Source organism: Gossypium raimondii, chromosome 12 (assembly GCF_025698545.1).
Source record: "Gossypium raimondii isolate GPD5lz chromosome 12, ASM2569854v1, whole genome shotgun sequence".
NCBI lineage: Eukaryota > Viridiplantae > Streptophyta > Magnoliopsida > Malvales > Malvaceae > Gossypium > Gossypium raimondii.
This window is the reverse complement of record NC_068576.1, coordinates 48,362,704-48,384,225: the sequence shown is the minus strand read 5'-3', so window position 1 is coordinate 48,384,225 and position 21,522 is coordinate 48,362,704. Positions and strand designations below refer to the sequence as shown.

Here is a 21,522-nt window from a genome sequence, read left to right as displayed (position 1 = left end):
ACTTTTGATCCCTCCAAAAAATGGGGAAAAAATGCTTAATGTCTTTAAAATGATAAAATTATATATTAATATATGATAAAATTGTAATTTAATCTTTCAAAATTTAAAATAAATTAATAACTAAGTCAAATAGTAAATGATTAGAGAATAAGTTTAACTAAAAGTAAAGCTTGGTAATAAATAATAAACAAGTAAAAGCAGATTGATTCTTAGCTCAATTGATATAAGTATTATTGTCACTGCAGTGACTATGTGTAGTTCTAGATATTGTATCAAAAGAGCATATATGATAAGAATTTAAGATAATAAATTTTTATTTATTCAAATTTGGGTTAATCTGTTGAATCCTAATAAATAAATTTTAATTATATAATAAATTGAATATAATTTTAAGTTATAATTAATTATATCACTAATTTTAATCATTATAAATATTAAACTGTCTAATTTAATTTAAGTTAATATTTAATACATTAATAATATATATTTTATTCAATAAGTAACCTTAAAACTTCATATTACTAATAAAAATTCAAGGGTTTTTATTTTATTTTATTTGGTGTTGGATAAAGTATAGTAAAAGTTGATCCTACATTAAAATTTATTTTATTAATTAAAATTTAATTTTAAAAGTTATAAAACTAATTTTATTAATTTAAATTATAAATAAAATTAAAATATTAGTATAATAATATTACTTTTAATACTTTTAATTTATTATTATTATTATTAGCGATTTAGTAAAGCTTGGCTCATACAACACACAAGTCGAGTTGGGACGTAATTTTTTTTAATTTGAATTGATCGAAATTGCTATTTAATAATTTAAATTTTTATTTAATTTATAATAAAAATATATATAAATATAATTGTAAAATATTTTTGTTATTTTTTGAATAATGAATCGGGTGTTTTAAAAACAAAAAGATTACCGACCCGGCCCAAGCTATGCAATCCTCTGGTTTAGATTTTGTTAGACATTTTATCGAACATTTCACCGTCCATTTGGCTGGCTCTCTCCACCGTCTCTAAGCTCTCCTCTTCTTCGTGAAGAAACGAAATTTCAGTGTGTTTTTATCCACCGAAATCGTAGCCTGACCCCTCCTCCTCCTCCTCCTTTCTAAATTGTAAGCTGTCGTTGTTTTTTCTTTTATTTTTTTCCTCTTTAGCTTCACTGTATGATTGATTTCTTTTTCTATCTCAATGAATTCTTCACATCTATTGTTGTTTTTCTATTCCTCTACGATTTTCTCTTCTGGGTATACTCCATTTCTGTAAATTGGGTTTCCTTTTGGGACAAAGACAAAATATTTGTTTTTTTGTTGTCAATAAGAGAAAATATTTGTTCTCTCTATTGGGGTTAAAAATTTTCTCTTTTTTATTTTATTTTATTTTCTATTTTTTGATATTTCCTTTCTGGGTTTTTGAAAATTTAATCATATTCAACTTAAAACCTTTTTTTTTTCCGCTTGATAAGATATGCTCCGTTTGTGTGGAAAAGGGAACATGATGATGGGTGTCAACAAATGCTTTTTCTCTTTTATGTTTCAACATTTTTCTATTAAATTTCAGATAATTTTCCAGTTTTGAGTATCTGTGTTTGAAATTCTATTGAAGATCACATGGTTGTTTAAGGTTGGTGCCTGGAATGAGAGCTCCACTTGCACAGCTTTATTTTGCTTAGTTAAAGTAAGTAAATGTTGAGATTTTTTACTTAGAATGAAAATATGGTTTAAGAAAAGGAACTAAGATTTTCTTGTGAATTTGCAGAATGGGAAGGGTTAAACTAAAAATTAAAAGGTTAGAGAGCTATAGCAACAGACAAGTTACATATTCCAAACGAAGAACTGGAATCTTGAAGAAAGCTAAGGAATTATCAATACTATGTGACATTCATATCATCCTTCTCATGTTTTCTCCAACCGGAAAGCCTACTCTATTCCATGGAGAGCGCAGGTATTGGAAGAATGGAATCATGTTTTAATTTCTTGGATGGCCTAAGTTTATGTTTCAGAAGAGATTGCTGAATTAATGCTATTACTTTTTGTGCATTCCCTGAATTAATGATATCTATTTATTTTCCTCTGATAGAGAAATCAATTTCATATCAACACAACTTATAACATGAGTGTAAGAAGTAGAACATATATATTGAGAATTTATGTATGTTTTATATTAACAGATAGAACATATATATTGAGAATTTATGTATGTTTTATATTAACAGATAAAGATATCCTTTCAATTTTTTTCTTAGACAGTTGTAATGATCAGTTGGATTAATTAGTAAACATGGTGGACTAAGATGTTTTTATTTTTTTGGCTAGAGTGGACTAGGATTTTAATGAAGTATATTCTTTGCCTTCTTTATCTCTGAATTTGTGCTGTATTTTGATTTTTCTTATTTGATTAGAACCATTATTACTGTGATTCTTCGCTTTCCTCATAACACAGCGTCAGGCACATAACAAGCTATTCTGAAATAGCCATAGATATATTGTTGTCTAAATAATCATATATTTATACATTATTGTGTATATAAAAGAAGATACCATGTTTGTAGAAGAAAATTGAGTAAGGTAATGGGGTTCATATTTTGTGCTTGTTTTCTTTTTTTTTTCTCCTTTTCTCTCCCAGCACTATTGAAGAGGTTATTGCAAAGTTTGCACAATTAACACCACAAGAAAGAGCAAAAAGGTGTGCACTCTGAATTTTGACTTCTTGAATAATCTGTTCGTATTCAAATGGCATTTTAGCTAACTGGTTTTCATTGGTCTTCAACAGGAAGCTGGAGAGCCTTGAAGTAAGACTCCTTGAAACTCATTTTCTTCGATATCTTCTGCTTCAACTTAAGAGTAAAGCATTATTGCACTTTTATCATTCTAATTTTTGAGTCGTGTTATTGAGAATATAGGCACTGAAGAAAACCTTCAAGAAATTGGATCACGATTTAAACATACAAGACTTTCTAGGTGCAACGTATGTGACCATTATTTCATTTTCTTCTAGATAATGTGTTTCTATTTAAGTAAGAGATTGGGAAGAATCTAATTTCTTTTCTTTTTATTTTTCCTTTCTTTTTTTACCGGTGCTGCAGTCAGTCTGTTGAGGTATGAAGTTTGCCTGCATTACATGTGTCCCATTTGATCTTAGATTTTCTGGTTATTCCTTTTTTTTTTTTTTAATTTTCTTGGATATTTGCTACTTTCAGGAAATGACTAATGAAGTATCAATGTTGCAAGCTCGGCTTAGCGAAGTACATAAGAGACTGAGGTGCACCTTTGGAGCTTTTGATTGTTAAAGTATTGCTTTTTCTTTTTGGTCTTGTTTATAAAATGTTTGCATGAGATAAGAAGAGGTCTTACTGTTTACAATTATCGTGTCACAGTAAATTATATTCTTAAACTCTAATGTATACTGCAAGACATGCAATCTTTGTCCATTGTAACATCTTTTATACAAATCTTTTAGGCCCTAATTAACCACTTTTTCTGAGTTTGGTGTTTTAGGTTAATGTTTTCCCGAGTATAGAAAATACAAGATGCATTTTGAGGCCACTATGGAAGTTTCAGCATTTACTGCATTAAGATTTTACGTGGCATGTTTGTTGCCAATTTGAATAGAATTAGGATATAGTGGGAATGAACTTGATTAATATATTTAATGTTGCTATATGTTATCGTGGGGATATAATAATGAGGAAAATATAAGTCAAGGGATTTGCTTGTCATTTAAGGTTGCATCATGCAGAAAAATATAAACCTGGATTTAAAAATTTTGATTTTCACATCACTCTGTGAAAAATAAGTGTCTCTGATGCTAAAACCCTTATTCAGCTCAAATCTTTGCTTTAACTCAAACCCTGTAACTGCTCTCAATCTATAGCTCACCTCTAACCTTTGGATGGTAGCAATTATGTTGATTTTTGGTTGTTCTGTACCCTGTCTATCTCTTTATTTTGGTTGTGTTCTTTCTTAACTGTTTGTGTTTTCCAATACAGTTTGGACAGTAACATGTGCATATTATCACTGCAAAAACATGATTAATTTCTTTATGGAGTCATTCGGGTAATTCTTATGTTATCATGCAATGATTTCAGCTACTGGAATAATCCGGATAAAATTGACAACCTAGAACATCTTAGGCAGATGGAAAATTCACTTAGAGAATCCATTGAGCGTATCCGGATACACAAGGTATGTTGTTTTCTTTCAGTAATATTGATCTGCATGCACTTTTATACGTTCCTTTCAACTTCAGAGACACTGAAACAGATATGCTCATTGGCATGCATATATATGTTTATTATATATATATGTCCATATGTAAAGTATGATCAAGATATTGCATGTATTTACTTGATTCAAATGATAGGGTTGTTTAACTCTATATTTGTTCCGACTCTTCATTTCTTTTGAAGTATCTGTGTCCAATACTCATTCCTAGCAGATGAATATGGGGATATAACGTCCAAGGATCTTTCGAATACATGAAAAAACTTATAAAAATCTGACCATGCTCATGTCTAACATATACTCGTATCTAACACTCACACCTGAGTTTGATTAACATAAGTTTAACTACAATAAAGGTTAGCAAAGACCGGATCCTGCTGAAAACTGCCTTGTTCTTTAGCCTCTTTGCACTGATAAAGTTACCAAGTTAATACCAAGCCATGTTTAACTATAAATTACTTATGCATGGTACTTCCTTGGCAGGAAAACTATGGAAAGCACCATCTTCTGCCACTAGAATCCACTAGCCAGGTAGAAAAAGCATTTACTCTCGGTCTTTCTTTGGTTTGGGGGAAGTATCTTAAACTTACTCTGGCTTACAGTTTCAGAACGCAATGCCTTTGCCTGTGATGATTGGTGGGGTGCAAGAAGCCCAACCTGTTACATGGCTTCCGAACAATGACAATCAACAAATGTTATTGCATAATGAATCGAACTTTCTCCCTAATCTGTAAGACCATTATGGATACGTAACTTAAAATTGAATTCCTCTTAGTCTGCTTGGATATTCAATTTTATGAATATAAAATGTCTCTCAAGGCCAACCAGCAGATTCGTGGTTGTTTTTAATCTCAAATGATTTATTGCAGAGTGGCATATAAATTGCATTCTTATTTTTTGGTGTTTATTTGATCCAGAGATACGGAGTGCGCTACAGATGGCTCCCTTGCAGGCTATTCTGGTTTCTTTGTCCCTGGTAAACAAACCGATATTGGCAATTCAGTACAAGTTGATAATACAATACAGGAAAGCAATGTCCTGAATGAGTTAGGGAATAATGCATTTTTAAATTCCCAACTCGGTAAGCAATACTTATACCCGCAATTTAGTGCCTCAAATTTGCAAGATGACGAGAAGTTGAAGTCTGAGATGGTAGGGAACTTACAAGGCGATCCTGGAGTTTACCAAGTTATTACTGACTTTGAAGCCCCAAGACCTATGTCTAATGGTGGTCATCAAGCTTGGATATCTTCTTCAGGTCCTTGTGGCATTGCCATGTTTGATGGGAATTCTTACCATCAGGTGAGGAACAGCATTTGCCTTGTTCTATCCTTAACTGTAGGATATAAGTTATTGGATTGTCTTATACTCAGATTTGTTTTATTTACTTAGATATAGTTTAGTGTGTTCTAGGAATTGAATCTGCCTGCAAAGTCATTGATTCAGATTGTTGTTTATCGCAGCAAACAAAATCGACTTTTATGAATCAAACACCTCCATCTGGTCAATGTCATAATTTGTAGCTGAAGTGACTCACAGATATGAATCAGAATCCAAACATTTCCTGCTTGTGCCTTTTATTGAGATAGAATTGACCCAGCAATGGAGTTTTTCCGATGGAATCTGATATCTGGCCAGTGTTTCCTGCTTAACACGATAAATGGCTCCTGTATATGAACTTCCTTTTCTTTTCTTTTTAATTTGTTTTAAGCATAGTTTTAATGGGGATGGGTTTGAAAGTTACTCCCAAATCCCCCAAAATGTACACTAAAATACTCTTTTGTAGAAAATTAAGATGAACATTTACTATCATTAGTTTGAAAATATGAATAAGATTAGATGCTATCTGAAATTTTACTCGTAAATTGGAGCTACTTTGTTTGCAATGAGAAGATGATTGAAATCTTGAATTAAAAAACAAAAAAAGGAAAACTCAAAAACTGGGAAATTGAATTTAATAACCCCTGATTGTGTTGATGATGGTGTTGTGCCATGGATCAGAGAGGTGCTGCAACAGGTTGTCAAATGGTCCTTTCCCAGTCACATTGTGTTGAATTATGAATCCCAAGAAGGCCAACATTGCCAATCTCCCATTGGCAAGCTCCTTTTCCTTGGCCTCAAGTGTAGGAGAAAAGTTGAGGGGGTTGAAAATGCCACCAGGGTATCCACACTCGTGTGGGGGCAGGCTGTATTGCTTGAAGATGGGATCTTGGTTCACACATCCTGGGTTCTTGATGTCTTGCCACCGTCTGATCTCCACGTAGTGGAACAATATGAACTCGATCACAAATAGGGTGGAGGAGGATGCGAAGTATTCGGATTTTCCAGCATCGTACCATTGGGGAGCATTGATCAGCCCAATCTTGGTGAATACTTCAGGCAAAAGCATCCCCGCAACACCCAACATTGCCCAGCGGCCATTCACCAGCTCTGCTTGCACGAACCATCTCAAGTTCTCCGGATCCTCCGCCAATCCAAGAGGGTCGAAACCATTGTCACCTGGAAGACTGCATTTCCATATTGTTATAACCGATGTTAAGAATCAAACCGAACTAGCTAAATCATTGGTTCTCAGATTGATTCACAAGAATTGTTTCTATTTTCGCTTATACACTACTGGTCAAAGTTTAATTCCTAATGCGACTCTAACAACCCCGTCCTTTGGTTTAATCTACTGCTGATAGCTGATTATGTATATTTCCTTTAAATACCATTGAATCAAATAATCAGTGTGACCCACCAAATAGCTAATTGAAATATGAAATATTGCTTCAAAACAAGAGTTTTCATATGTTAAAAAAAAACAATATATTTTGGTGTAAATGCCATTGTCTGAGATATTGAACCAGTCTCGTCAGTTTATTTTGTATCAAACAGTATAACTAAAAGAATGTACCTTCCAGTGAGGTAAGCCGGTGAAGGTAAACCAGGCAACCACTCCCCTTTCTTGGCTTCAACTTTGAATGAGCTGATTGATGAAGATGACATTGATTTGAAGCAAACTTCCCGGTTTAACTTACCGGAATTCCCGGTAAGAAACCTAGTTTTCGACATGCATGGGCGGAAAACGGCAGCCGAGGCTTGTGTAGTGACGGCAGACATGATTTCCGGGAGAAAGAAAGGATGGGTAAGGGAAAGTAAATGTTGTAGTGCATGGCTTAAGCCTCAGCTTTGTACTATGATATTGCCATTCATGTGTGGTTGTCAGTAAAGCTTGGATTTGATTGTTTGATCTCCAACGGTTGAGATGAATTAAGATTTATCCCTTTATCTATAATCTCTTTCTTTGTTGTTATTGGCTGAGACATGATCATCGGGGACCAAGTTCACATTATTTACATATCTGCCACGTTCATCTTTGACATCCAATCGTTGCTTGACATGTGCTTATGAGTGGCAAAAGATGTTATCCACGGGATTTATAATTCTTTTTTTTATCTCATGTATTGTAAGCTTCTACATGACGTATAGGCTTCAATTATAAGAATGTAATATTAGTACGTTACATTATCCTTTACTTTTATTAGTCTCAATTTTTGATAAATTATTATAATTTTTATTTTTTATGAGAAATTATATATTAATAAGTAAATATATAATGTTAAAATGAATTTATGAATTATAATTGTAATAATTCATTAAAGTATATTTAACATACTAATAATAATCATTGGAGTAAATATAATAATTTTAATTTTAAAGTATGACGTCTACTATTTCATCATTAAGAAAAATATTTATTTTATTTTTATTTATACTTAAATTTCATTTGAAAAAGAGATTAAATTAATTAAAATAATAAAAGTAAAGGGTATATCAATCCAAAATTTAATATTACACTTGTGATCTAAGATTACCTCAGGAATAAGTCGACATCTTGCCACCATTTGGGAATGTGAGATTATAAGATGTTCAAAATGTTAAGATCCAAATAACTTAATGTTATTCCAGAATATATCATTACAGACCATAATGTATTATTCAACCGACTAAATGCACCCTAAATTCCGTAAGAGTTTTAGGGGTTGGAAAGTGATTTATATTTTTATTTAGGCTATAAGAGTTGAAAAGAAATCCACTTCTGAAAATATTTATAACGCTCCTTTTGGATATTCATCAATGAAAATATATCTTGTCAAAATCTTCTTTAGAAAAAACTCTATGAGACAAAAACTTAACGAAGAAAGAAGAGCTTACAAATTTTCATTATAATTTTTCTCCTTAAAAACCTTTTCCAAGAAAATCTATTGGGCCAAAACTTCGATTAAAAGAAAAGAGTACGTGTTTTAGACTCCTCCTAAAGACAACATCGCATTACAACACATATTTGAGTCGATGCATTCCAGTCATACATACTAGCCTTTCAAATGTTGTAGTTGACAATGCTTGATAAAAAAAATATGTCAAATTACCACTAAAACAAATTTATTAATCTTCTCAAGATCATGAATGAAGAATAATTTTAATAAGATATGTTTTGTTCTTTCTCTTTTGAAGTAACTGCCATTCAATTGGCTATACATGTTGAATTATTTTTGTATAAGATAATTGGCGTCTTTTGTGTAGGATAAATTACATATTTTCTGGATATGTTAAGTCAATAACTTTAATCAAACACACCATTGACTTGCTTCAAACACTGCAATTATTTATACATAATTTGAAGAGATAACAACTAATGTTTATTTTGTTAAACACTATATAAAATGATTGATGGAATGTGACTCTATCTTGTCAAACTATTTTTATACTTAGCTTGAATAGTGATAGTTAATCTTCAAATAAATTAATGTGATTTTGTTACTTTAGTAAATCAAAATAAACTACCACGACAAAATTGTTAACTCTTTATAACAGTGCACACACTACCATCAATGTGTGGAAAGATATGAAACAACATCTGAAACTACACTGCACACCGTCAACTGCTGCACCTATAACACCCTTAATCCTTATCCGTCGTCAGAACAGAGTTACAGAGTATTACCGAACTTTACGGATTAAATACGAACATTTCACAAATTTTATTATACATATCAAGAATTAGTTATAAAACACTCATATTGTCCCTTAGATGGACCCTCGAGGCCCAATATTCACCTTAGAAGTGGATCGGGACTAAACCGGGTACTTAGGGAATTTTTTCCAAAATCTCAAAAATTTTCTTAGAAGCAGGGGACACATGCCCGTGTGGCCGGCTATGTGGCTCACATGGCCAGGAGACACGTCTGTGTCTTAGGCCGTGTGGGCATTTGATATGAGGCACATAGCCGTGTCCCAGCTGGTGTGAACGAAAATAGGCCATTTTAAGGCCACTTTTCTCACCCTTTTTTATATCAACCTATACACAACATTTCAATACATCAAATAGCCCAAAATCAAGCAATCGACACAAGCCAAAATCATGTTTTAAACATAACATATCATCACAAAACTCAATTGCCTAAGCTTACCAAATTAACTCCATTCATTGATTTATCAAAATCTACTACTAAATACATGCATACAAACAAATATATATAAGTCATTCACAACCATACTTCAAATTTAGCTCTTCTTCAATTCAGCCCTATAGATGCCATATAAACCACAAAATGTATAACAAAATCTACCGGAGCAAACTGGATAGTGTGGCTCGATGTGTTGATCCGATCCTCCGAACTTCTTGAAAATCTACAAAGAACATTAAATGACATAGTAAACTTAATGAAGCTTAGTAAGTTCGTTGGCTTTAAATATAAATCTTACCGAACATACTATAATAATTCATTTAGGTAAATCATCTTACAAACATTTCCTGCCAATCACAACTTCGATTGATGAATTCACTTATTTGAGCTCAATATCAACAATAACTTAAATTCTTCCACATTAATTCCATATGACACTTACCAATCCTTGTCAAATCAGAGAACGTCTAAGAGATTTAAGTACATCGTTAACAGAAGCACGAAGGTTGCACTGAAGCACATAAGTGCTATAGGGAAACCTGTAAGGGTTAAACAGAAGCTCATAGGAGCTGAACGAAAACCTATAAGGGTTAATCTGAAGCTCAAAATAGCTAAACTGAAACCCATTAGGGTTAAACTGAAGCTCACAAGAGCTGAACTGAAACCCAGAAGGGTCAAACTGAAACTCATATGAGTTGACTGAAGCTCATGAGAGCTAAACGAAAAGAAAACACGAGAGTTCGCAACAAATGCTGAACCTCGATTTACTTGGATAATTTTGCCGTCAATTCCTCTTTTACACTGAACGACTGTACTCAATCATACGTTCCGTTCACTTCGAACACTTGATTCAATTTCATAAATTTAATAATAATTTTATTTTCAAAAAATGTTACGAATAAATACAAAATACCATTCATCAATTAACATATAACATTAAAATCCAAACATACGAACTTACCTGGGTTAAATTGTAAGTTTGTAGTAGTTCAAGGATTATTCTGTTAAATTCCCTTTTTCTCATTGATCTACGGGCTCTTGATCTTAAATATAAAATTATTCATGCATTAGCATGTATTTAAGTTTCAATTAAATTTACAATTGGTACCCTACAAATTTTAAAATTACACAATTACCCCAACTTTTATAGTTTTTGAAATTTAGTCCCTTAGTAATTAGCCTACCAAATGAACTAAATTTTCTCAATTGACAATTTATCTAAGTATTCTAGGCTATCTTACAGCCTTTGATACATAAAAATTTAATAGCAAACCCTAAATCTTAAATTCTTCACAATTTAGTGCTCCTTTGGATTGAAGTAAAACGGCAGTGAGGCACGTTTGAAAGGAAAAGGTGGTGCCAAACTCACTGCATTTGTGTTTGGTTGAGGCTGTCAATGCAGTGAGGTTGCTTTTCAACCACACCGATCACCGATTTTCGTTGGAGCAAATAGCAGCAGCTAGAGGCTTTCAAAGTCAGATTGACATTATAATGCACCAAAATAGCCTTACTTTTATTTATTATTTTACCATTTTATCCTTAGAAATTAAGTTAATTTCATTCCCAAAATGCAAAAACCCCGCTCTTCAATTGACAAGAATAAAACTCCACCGTAATAAAGAGAGCAAACTCTCTCAAAGAAGCTATATTTTTCTACTCATCCTATCAATCTTGTTCTCAACTTTGATCGATGAAGTGAAAACCCTTCTTTTCTACTCTATATATGTGTTTGAATTGTATGAAAGTAGTTTCGCTTTTCCTTTAAACACAAATCCATATGTTATTTCTCCATTATTTTTTACCTCTACTTGCCGTTGAAGAGATTGAACATAATTGATGATTTCATTCAATGAGACCGACTTTATGTCTGTGATTTTGTTACATCCGGTACTAAATCTTGCGATACTTCATTCTTTCACCGATTTTCTCCTTCTAACCTATATAAATCAACATAATTAAAACATTATTATCTAATGAAAGAAACCTGATAAAATAAAAAAAACAGTAATAATACCATCCATATTCATGTCTCCAGCAATGCTGTATTCATGTCTCAAACCCTCAAAAACTAAAACTATCAAAAACAAAACAAAGCACAACTAAACAAACGAAACAACAAAAGTTTGTAGTAATATGAACAAGTTTAGCAGGTTTGCTATATGTCTTCATGCCTAACACAAGTTACACAACTATAAATATCACAGAACACAATTAGACCCACCTTAAGCAGCAAAAGCTTAAACTAACTACATGCTTTAGTTTCCTATTGTAGAAGAAGAAACTGAATGAGCATCTGAAAATATAACATCACAAAAGTTTTGAGGAGTGAACTGCCCCCATACTACAAACCACAATTGAATGAAAACTAGTTTAAGGATAAAACATACCACAATTGAATGAAAACTAGTTATCGCTCTTCTGACATACTACAAACCACCATCAAACGACTAACTCCATCAATAAGAACTAGAAATCAAACGACTAACTCCATCAAGGGACACGCAATAAGCATCAATACAATTCTAAGATTACATTATGCATATTATTTTATTACCTAATAAGTTTCCTATTGTAGAAGAAGAAACTGAATGACCAAAGTCCATTGTTTGACAAATTTGTGACATTTGAAACATGATGATGACCACATCAGTGTTCTTTCCCTTTTTTTTGCCATTTGTAAATATGAGAGAGATGGCTTAACTTACTAACAATAAAGAATTCAAACAAAAAGTCAAAAATTCAAAGAAGAAATAACTATGTTTGCCAATATCCAACAATTAGTCCCCACAATTATCACACGAAGAACATATTCCTGCAATATCTTTTTTGTCTTAAAATCTCAGCCTGATCAAGGGAAGAGATTATTAGCTTCTCATATACATTCCTATCATTCTTCTTCGCAACAATTTTACATTGAAAAGTAGAGCTCGGAGAAGTATGAAACACAAGCAATCAAACACTTAACACTCATTAAAGAACAGAAACCAAATGAGAGTGATATAAATTATAAAGCGCCGAATTTTTAACATTTTTTAAACAACAAAGAACTCAGATTTATTCCATTGTAGACAAACCCAAACTATAACCAAAAAATGAAATTTCAGATTCCACTGGTAATGACAAAATTGAGTAAAAAGCTCACCTTGGACTTGTTTTTGGTCCCTTTACTTTTGCCACCAACCTTGGTATAGCAGAACCTAAAGGCAATGAAAGGAGAAATATGCGTCATTGGGCAGAACCTTAAGAGCTTTTCTTCCTTTTTTTTCTCCCCTCGGTGGCTCCGCCGAGTCAAATTCCACACGTTTATCTGTTTTATTATTTTTTTTTCGGCATAATAACCTTTTTAGTCCTCCAACTTTAGAAGAAAATTTATTTGAGTATTTTAATTTATAGTTTTTGTCAAATCATTCTAAAATAGATAAAAAAAATTAGCATTTGTTAATAGGATAATGTTAAAGATATTTTAGTTAATATATATTATTATATTATTATTAATATATTATATTATATATATAAAACAAAAGAAAGTAAAAAGAAAAAGAAACACAGAAGTATCCGAAGCAGGGGAAAGAAAGAAGAAACAGAGAGCAAACGAAACAGAATTCAGGCAGCAACAGTGACGTGAATTTGAAAAATCACCTAGGATACTATAAAATGAATTAGAGGGTGAATGATATATGAAATGAAATATTATTGAGTCTATTTTTATATAAAAATAACGGTTTAGAAAAAAGAAATTTATATTTTAAAATATGTGAATTTTAGTGAGACAGGGTCATCACTGTTTTTGGAGTCCCCTGTTCTGAGTTTAGAAAATCACTAAAAATAGTATAAAAATAGTTATGAGTTTTAGTTTACATGTATAGAATCCTTATTGAGTCTATTTTCTGTAGAAACAAGTGGTAATATCATATTAAAATCCTATAATGAGAAAATTTATTTTTAGTGGCAAGAGGTCAGGACAGTCGAGTGAAGAAACAGGGGAGACTTTAACTAATAAACTGTACTAATTGGCCAAACCAAAAATTCTGAAAATTTTATGGTAGAAAGATATATGAGTCTAGTTTTAGGGAAAATTTACGGAATTAAATTTCAAGTCTCGTAGCTCGAGTTATAATCAATTTAGTAACTGCTGCGCAATTGGGCAGATTACTGTAAACAGTGAAATTAATTTTCAAAACAAATTTTTATGCCCCGAATTAGTAAGATAAGCTAAGTAATGCCTCGTGCTCGATTCCGGAAACGGTCTCGGGTAAGGGGTGTTACACCAGTTTTTTTTGGGTGTGGCTAGATAAAGATTAGCATTGGGAGACGTCTAAAATAACTTATAGACTATGTATGTTCTCTATGCTTCTTGGTGAATGCTAGCACATTGACTGAATTATATCAATGACAATAGATGGTAAAGACACGAAATTTTGTGGAAGGAGATAGTAGCTTAGCAACAAAAGCTGTTTGGGATGATGAGCTGACATTGATAATTTGTGAACTTTGCGTGAATGAAGTCAATGCTGGTAATAGACCGACAACTCATCTAAACTCAAAAGGATGGGAAAATGTCATTGCTCTTTTTCAAGCAAAAACACAAAAAATTATGGAAAACCTCAATTGAAAAATAAGTGGGATACATTAAAAAAGGAATGGAGGTTATGGAGGGAGTTGCTTAAGGAATCTACAGGTATTGGATGGTGTCCAACTAAAAAGACGGTCGATGCTACCGAAGAATGGTGGGCTGCAAAAATACAGGTTAGTGTTCACTTTATCATTATTTTAATGCATAAAGTTTATTGAAATTAATAATTTACAATTATAAAACTCGTAGTATAACATTTAACATTTAGCATTTTATGTAGGAAAATCCTGATTTTAAAGGATTTAAGAAGAAAGGAATTGAGCCACGATTGAATGAGTTAATGTGGCAAATGTTTGGTGGCATTGTAGCCACCGGAGAGAACGCAAGGGCACCTTGGTCTGGTGTTCTTCCAAGTGGGGTTCCTATGGGAGATGATGCACCTTATGAGGGATTTGGTGATTCAGATGAACATAGTAACGAGAATGAAGGTATTCCCCCTGATGAGGTACCATCAAACCCTTCTCATGAAATCCCTAATCGAAGAAAGCAAACACTTGGGGCTGTACACGGTAAGGGAAAAAAATCAAGTTCAAGTAGAAAATCATCAAGAAATACATTAACTACTCAGATTGAGAAATTGTGTGAGAGTATGGCTAGTCCAAGGAAGTCAGTGAATGAAATTATTTTTCCTCACTCTCAATATACTATTTCAAATGCAATGGATGCTTTGCGTGCTTTGGGAGATGAAATTCCAAAAAGAGATGAACTGTACTATTTTGCCACCAAAATGTTCCAAATACCGGTGAAACGAGAAATGTTTTTGAACTTAGATCCAGATGATAGGGTTTGGTGGCTTCGACGTGAGTATGCTGAACAAAATCCAATTGCATCATTTTCATCCTTGGTAGCAACATCCTCATTTCCCTTCCAACCATACCATCAACCACCTCCACCATCAGCTCCTTAGAAATATTATTGTAATATAACTAAACTACTTTTTTATATGTAAAACTAATGTATGCTACTTTTTATGTTTGGTATTTTTATGTTATGCTTTTAATCAAGTTTCTGTGTTGTATAGAATGTCACGAGATTTTAAAGGATTTATTTTCATTTGATTACTTTTTCAGGTTATGGATGAATTTAACAATATGTATAATAGTTTTGATATGAATTATGATACCTCTGAATTAAGTGAAGAAGCTCAACGAAGAATAGCCACAATTGTTACCCAAGTTGAGCACAACAATTATCATAATGAGGAAGAATATGTGTTAAGCAGTGTATTGGTACACCATGAAACTTATTTCACTATGCAACGCGTATGGATTCAAATTATACTGGGTCAAATGTGGGTGGAGGAAGTATTAAATGGGCACGATGATCGTTGCATGATTAGTTTTAGGATGCCAAAAAATATATTTCACAGATTGTTGCATGATTTGCAAACAAATTATGGCTTAAAGAATGGGAAAGTATCGGCGATGGAGAAGTTAGCATTATCATTGTACATTCTTGGAAATAAAGAATCAAATTCAAATGCAACAGAGCGATTTCAACGATCTGGGGAAACTGTTAGTCGAATTTTTACTGATATGTTGCATATATTTGCTCGAATAGGAATAGACACGATTAAACCCATTGAAGGTCAATTCGAGGAAGTACCGAACCATATTCGACATGATACAAGATATTGGCCTCACTTTAAGGTAAAATTTACACAATCTTTATATTTTTAAAACATAAATTATTTCTAACTTTTATCTCATTACTTGTATTTATTTTAAAGGATTGTATTGGGGCCATAGATGGAACACACATAAAAGCATGCATTTCGCCTTCTTCTCAAATACCTTATATCGAACGGAAAGGTGAACCAACTCAAAATATTATGGCAGCTTGTGACTTCAACATGTGCTTTATTTTTGCATTTCCTGGTTGGGAAGGAACAACACATGATAGTAGAATTTTTTTGCAAGCACTTAGAAAGCAAGAGTTGAAGTTTCCACACCCTCCACCAGGTCGAACTTTAATTTTTTAATTACTTTTTACATAAAAAATATTAAAATTTTTAATTTATTTTTAAACTTGATATTATGTTTTACTTTTTTTTGCAGGAAAATATTATCTTGTGGATTCCGGATATCCACAAATGGCAGGTTTTCTAGGTCAATATAGGGGGGAACGATATCATTTACCTGATTTTCGTCGAGGTAATCATCAAGTATTTGGGAAAAAAGAAATCTTTAATCATGCCCATTCTTCGTTACGCTCTGTGATTGAACGAACATTTGGAGTGTGGAAAAAATGGCCAATATTTAGAGATATTCAAGTTATTCATTCGACAAGCAAGTTTTAATAGTTATTGCAACAATGGTTTTGCATAATTACATTCAAGACATGCTTGGTCAAATGATGAGGATTTTCGAGAATTTGAGAATATACTGGACATGCCGTCTCTTCAAGCCGGTTTGATGAGGTGAATCGAGTTCTTCTAACGAGAAAGTGACCTTGAAATCACAATGTTAAGGAAACCATTGCAACTAGTTTAATGAATCAATATTTGTAAACACATTTTGTATCATAACCTAATTTCTAGTAATAATGAAACTTGTTATGTCTTATGTTACTATATTTTTTATTAAAATCATCTGCTTAGATACTTCAAAATTAGATCCAAGTATAATATTATTATTTGTGAAAATAATATTTATCATTGTTATAAAAAAATTTAATTATAACTATAAAAAAATTAAAAATAATTATCATTTTATCTAATAATTAATTTAAATTAATTATATAATTCATTAAAATATTGGAAGATACATTTTAATTTTTTATTAAATGAATTTGCATATTTTAATAATTTTAAAAAAGTAAAATAATTTAAATAACTCCTATTATATATCAATTCTAATCTGATGTCCTTAATAGTCATTTTTCATTCTCACCTCACCGCTACAGCTGCGTTTGAATCCAAACACACACTCCACCATTATTTCTAATCTCACCGCTACAGTACCCAATCTCACCGCTACAGTAACTAATCTCACCGCCACCGCTGTTTTTAACCTCAGCGGAGGTAAACACACCGCCCATCCAAACTAGCCCTTAGTCTTAAAATCAATATCTATCAAATTCACTTTATAAAATCATCATATAACAAAACTAAAGCCCTAAATCCATATTAATTTATCACAAACATCCAGCACTCATCAATGATAACTTTCAAAATTACTCATAAAATAAAAAACTAATGAAATAGATAATTGGACCTAGCTGTAAAAGTCTTAAAAATACAAAAATTTCAAGAAAAGAGCAAGAATTGAACTCACATGGTGTAAAAATATGAAAAACCAGCTTTTGAGAGACTCTTCTATGGTGTTTTTGGCTGAAGATTGATGAAGAAATGTCTAGATTTTCAATTTAGTCATTGTTTTAATTTTTACCTTAATTTCCAAATGACCATTTTGCCCCTAATTCATCCAATTTCAAGATTTTTCTCTGCACATGCCGTTTCAGCCTTCTAATAAGTGTCTAATTGCCTTTTTGGTCCTTCCTTATTCACCACTTAAGCTATTTAATCACTATTTCTTTAATTAACAAGTTTTGCATTTTTTTCAATTTAGTCCTTCTTATTTAATTAACTATTAAAACGTTAAAATTTTCTGAGAAAAATTTAATACTAACTTAATGACACTCTGTAAATATTTATAAAAATATTTATGGCTCGATTTATAAAATCGAGGTCTCGATACCCCGTTTTCAAAACCAATTAACCTAATAATTCCTTCTAAACTCAAATCACTATTTCACAAATCTTTCTAAAATCACATTTAAATCATAATTAGTAAATAATAAATTTTTTTGAACTCACTCGTCAGATTTAGTGGTCTCGAACCACTGTTTCCGATACCACTGAAAATTAGGTTGTTACAGCACCATCAACTTGTCAAAATTAATTCCCAGTATTATGTAACCATAAGTTGGAGTTTGATGTTGGGTTTTTCCAATTTTGAAGATTTTGTTTCAAGAGTTTTCTTTTATTTACCTTTTGATTCTCTTACCGGTTTGTTTTTAATTTGGGTTTTTGTGTTCATATGTTTTAGAAATTTATAAAGAGTAAACTAGAAGAAGAAGAAAGGATTATAGCATTTTAACATTTAAAACAAAAATGAAGTTAAAATTTTAAGGGTAAACTATCCCATTAGTCACTCTAAATAATTATTGTCCCTATTTTGATCACCTCAATTTTTTTTTTTAATTTAGTCACTTCAAAAAAGAAATTGATCAAATTAATCACTCCACCATTAAATGATAACATGAAGACTAGCAATGTATCTTCACGCATTGTTTTGAGTGGCCAAAATATGAATGACTCCTAATTAGAGTAAGTAATAGGTAGTTTATCCTAATTTTAGAATGACTTACATGGAAATACATAGTAAGCAAGCGTTTCATTACTTTTTACGAGTGAAGTGAGTAATTTAATTAATTTCTTTTTTGAGTGACGAAATTAAAAAATTGAAGTAAAATATTTGGTTTCTAAAATACAAACACTTTAATTTGATATTGTTTACCAAAAGAAAAACATAAGAAAATAAAAGGCAAAAAGAAATAAAGAAATTTTAAAAAAATACAAATAGATTGGGAATTTAATCTAAATATTAGATCATTTTAATTTGAAGTAATACAACTAAATATACAACAGTGAATGAAGGTTCAGAAGCAAAAACTTGTCTCCAAAACTCTGGCAAATTCGTTAAAATCAATTCGGCCATCACAATTATCATCAAACCCTTTAATCATTGTTTTGCAGTCATCTTCCGAAGCTTCCTCCATCAAACCTAACGAAATCAATGCATTCCTTAACTCCTTTGCATCGATGAACCCATCCTTATTTTCATCCAATACATCGAATGCTTCTTTCACTTCCATTAAACTCGGTTCTTCTTCCTCGAACAGTCCACCTATTTCACTCATCCCCGCTTTCTCCATCACCCTTTTCAATTCTGAAAACGAGAGATCTCGGCCATCATTCAAAATTTCATTGCCGTTTCTGCAAATTTTCTGGGTTGTAGGTGGTTTAGGATTGGAAGGAACCCAGATATAAGAAATGACTCCCAGGAAAGATTTGAGTATACTGACAATGAAACGAAAGCTTGAATAGAAATCTTGCAGTATTATTACCAAGTTCAGAAAGACAAGAGATAGGATGATTCCCCACAGCGGAATCATCTCGTTTGTTGACACCGATGATTTCTGCATTTTGTTTTATGAAGTTGAACAAGGGTCGATCCAAAAACAACGAAAGATCGATGTATATGCATTCAAATTGCAAAGGAATGGATGGTGTTGGAGTGTGGATGCCACACTGCCCTCACATATATATATAATATATGAATGCCAAGGAAAAACAAGTGCATTCATCTGTAATTTCCACGCATTGACGTTGATTCTTACCTGCATTTTATAATGTTGGATACCATGAAAATATCTTATATAATATATGAAGTAGTGATGTATTAAAACTTAGATAAAATTGTGATAGATATACACAAATTAAAAGGTTAGATTATGGCTTACCTTTTCCGTTTCCTTAGGGGCAAAGGGTGCCACCATTGTAACTTCTTAGCACTTTCTTGGTGGGTAAGACTAAATGTATGGAAAATGTAAATGGTTTATAGAATAAGCTGATGGAAGTTTCTATGAACAATCTCTTCACTACTTTTCGTCGATGTTTATAACGTGTTGGGATTATTTGGATAAAGTTTCCCTATTATTTATATTCTTTATTCCTAAGTTTGGAAATCATAATTTTATTACAATATTCTTAATATAAAATTTTAAAATCAATGTGAACACATCCCAACAATTTTCTAACTAAAACTCCTGCTTTTCAGGAGCTTAATTCAACCAGAATATAATATACAAATATTTAAAATATTCCATAAATGCGTTAAAATTTATATGAAACAAATATATTAAAGTTTTATCAATATAAAATATATTTTAAATAAAATTATATCATAAAAATAATCCAGCATACAAATAATACAAGGGTAAAATGTAGAAAAAAAGTCATTATGTCGGTGAGCCATGTTTTAATCTAGCATAGCGATAGTTTTCACTCTCTGATTTTATAGAAAAACTCATTTTAGCCTTTTATTTAATTTTTATCTTTTTAACTTTTAAATTTACATTTTATCAAATCATCCTAAAATGGATGAAAAAGTTAACATTTAGTAACTTTGTAATTGACATGCCAATACGTGGATTGTCACGTAGATGACACATCATCATTTAATTAATTTTTAAAATTTAAAAAATATAATTTTATATTGTTTAAATGATTTTAATGATTTTTAACTTTACCATCTAGATGAACACAATCAAGATTAATAATGATATGGAGAACATGGAAAATGTTAAAAGGTGATACCTTGTGAAATCCTTTGAAGAATCTTCAACAAGCTTTACAAATAGTTCTAACCAATCCTTAAAATCGAACCCTAATAAATTAGGAGGTCAATAGTACATTCCCATGGTTATTGAAGAAAACAATTTCTAAAAAACACAATAAAGAGGTCTTGCAAAAAGTAAACTCAAAATTTGTATTGAATTAAATAATAAAAACATCATACATAATAATAATGATGTTGCTCGTTATTTAATTACATCAAAATAAAACTCTAAAATATAACGAAACTTTAATTAATCTAAACAAAAATAGGTCAATTGAATTAAACTTACATATTAACTAAGAAACATAAAACAACTTAAATATTTTAAAATATCCTAAAATTTGGAATAAATAAATAAATAATATAAAACCTAATAAATACAATATTAGGCTCACATATAATCAAAATTAAGCCTTAAAATCAAATTTAAACTCGAATTAAAGTCTGAAAGTCATAATAATCCCGTCCAAAAATTTTATTCTTGCAACCTTCACTAAAACAACCATAACTTGAGCTCCCAAACTTGAAACCGAGTAATTCAAAGTGCATTTTGAAGCTAATAGATAGTTCTTCGATTGATATAGAGAAATCTCAACCTAGAAAATATCCTAAATTTTGGAATAAATAAATAATATAAAACCTAATAAATATAATATTGGGCCTACAGATAATCAAAATTAAGTCTTCAAATCGAATTAAAACTTTAATTAAAGCCCGAAAGTCGTAATAATTTTGTCCATAAATTTTGCTTATGCAATCTTCAATAAAATGGTCATAACTTGAGCTTCCAAACTCAAAAT

At 31.5% G+C, this 21,522-nt stretch overlaps 4 protein-coding genes and 1 long non-coding RNA gene across 9 annotated transcripts; 2 read left to right on the top strand and 3 right to left on the bottom strand.

Moving 5' to 3' along the window:
- Positions 1 to 941: 941 nt before the first annotated feature.
- On the top strand, positions 942 to 6,100 carry LOC105764655 (agamous-like MADS-box protein AGL65). 5 transcript variants are annotated; one of them, XM_052624951.1, is made up of 13 exons: positions 943 to 1,127; positions 1,636 to 1,689; positions 1,771 to 1,956; positions 2,638 to 2,697; positions 2,785 to 2,803; positions 2,915 to 2,979; positions 3,098 to 3,110; positions 3,212 to 3,273; positions 4,100 to 4,196; positions 4,719 to 4,766; positions 4,838 to 4,965; positions 5,153 to 5,537; positions 5,699 to 6,100. In XM_052624951.1, exons 3-13 carry the CDS (start codon positions 1,772 to 1,774, stop codon positions 5,756 to 5,758), a joined length of 1,122 nt encoding a protein of 373 aa, XP_052480911.1. In that variant the 5' UTR covers positions 943 to 1,127; positions 1,636 to 1,689; position 1,771; the 3' UTR covers positions 5,759 to 6,100. The 5 variants fall into 5 exon arrangements, with proteins under 5 accessions (XP_052480913.1, XP_052480911.1, XP_052480912.1 ...); XM_052624952.1 differs by having other exon boundaries at positions 1,618 to 1,689; XM_052624954.1 differs by having other exon boundaries at positions 1,573 to 1,689; positions 4,844 to 4,965.
- On the bottom strand, positions 6,079 to 7,395 carry LOC105764658 (chlorophyll a-b binding protein 4, chloroplastic). The gene is made up of 2 exons (XM_012583322.2): positions 7,132 to 7,395; positions 6,079 to 6,742 (listed from the first exon to the last, which is right to left on the bottom strand). Exons 1-2 carry the CDS (start codon positions 7,335 to 7,337, stop codon positions 6,190 to 6,192), a joined length of 759 nt encoding a protein of 252 aa, XP_012438776.1. The 5' UTR covers positions 7,338 to 7,395; the 3' UTR covers positions 6,079 to 6,189.
- A 2,263-nt stretch (positions 7,396 to 9,658) lies between these two features.
- Positions 9,659 to 11,534, bottom strand: LOC105764660 (uncharacterized). Its single transcript, XR_008191826.1, has 2 exons — positions 11,488 to 11,534; positions 9,659 to 9,908 (listed from the first exon to the last, which is right to left on the bottom strand). It is a non-coding gene; the product is annotated as an uncharacterized LOC105764660 (long non-coding RNA).
- A 2,550-nt stretch (positions 11,535 to 14,084) lies between these two features.
- On the top strand, positions 14,085 to 15,225 carry LOC105764656 (L10-interacting MYB domain-containing protein-like). Its single transcript, XM_052625297.1, has 4 exons — positions 14,085 to 14,199; positions 14,364 to 14,431; positions 14,539 to 14,763; positions 14,887 to 15,225. Exons 1-4 carry the CDS (start codon positions 14,085 to 14,087, stop codon positions 15,223 to 15,225), a joined length of 747 nt encoding a protein of 248 aa, XP_052481257.1.
- Positions 15,226 to 18,899: 3,674 nt separating this feature from the next.
- On the bottom strand, positions 18,900 to 19,752 carry LOC105764659 (probable calcium-binding protein CML45). Its single transcript, XM_012583323.2, has one exon. The coding sequence runs from the start codon at positions 19,524 to 19,526 to the stop codon at positions 18,981 to 18,983; it is 546 nt and encodes a 181-aa protein (XP_012438777.1). The 5' UTR covers positions 19,527 to 19,752; the 3' UTR covers positions 18,900 to 18,980.
- Between the last annotated feature and the right edge of the window lie 1,770 nt (positions 19,753 to 21,522).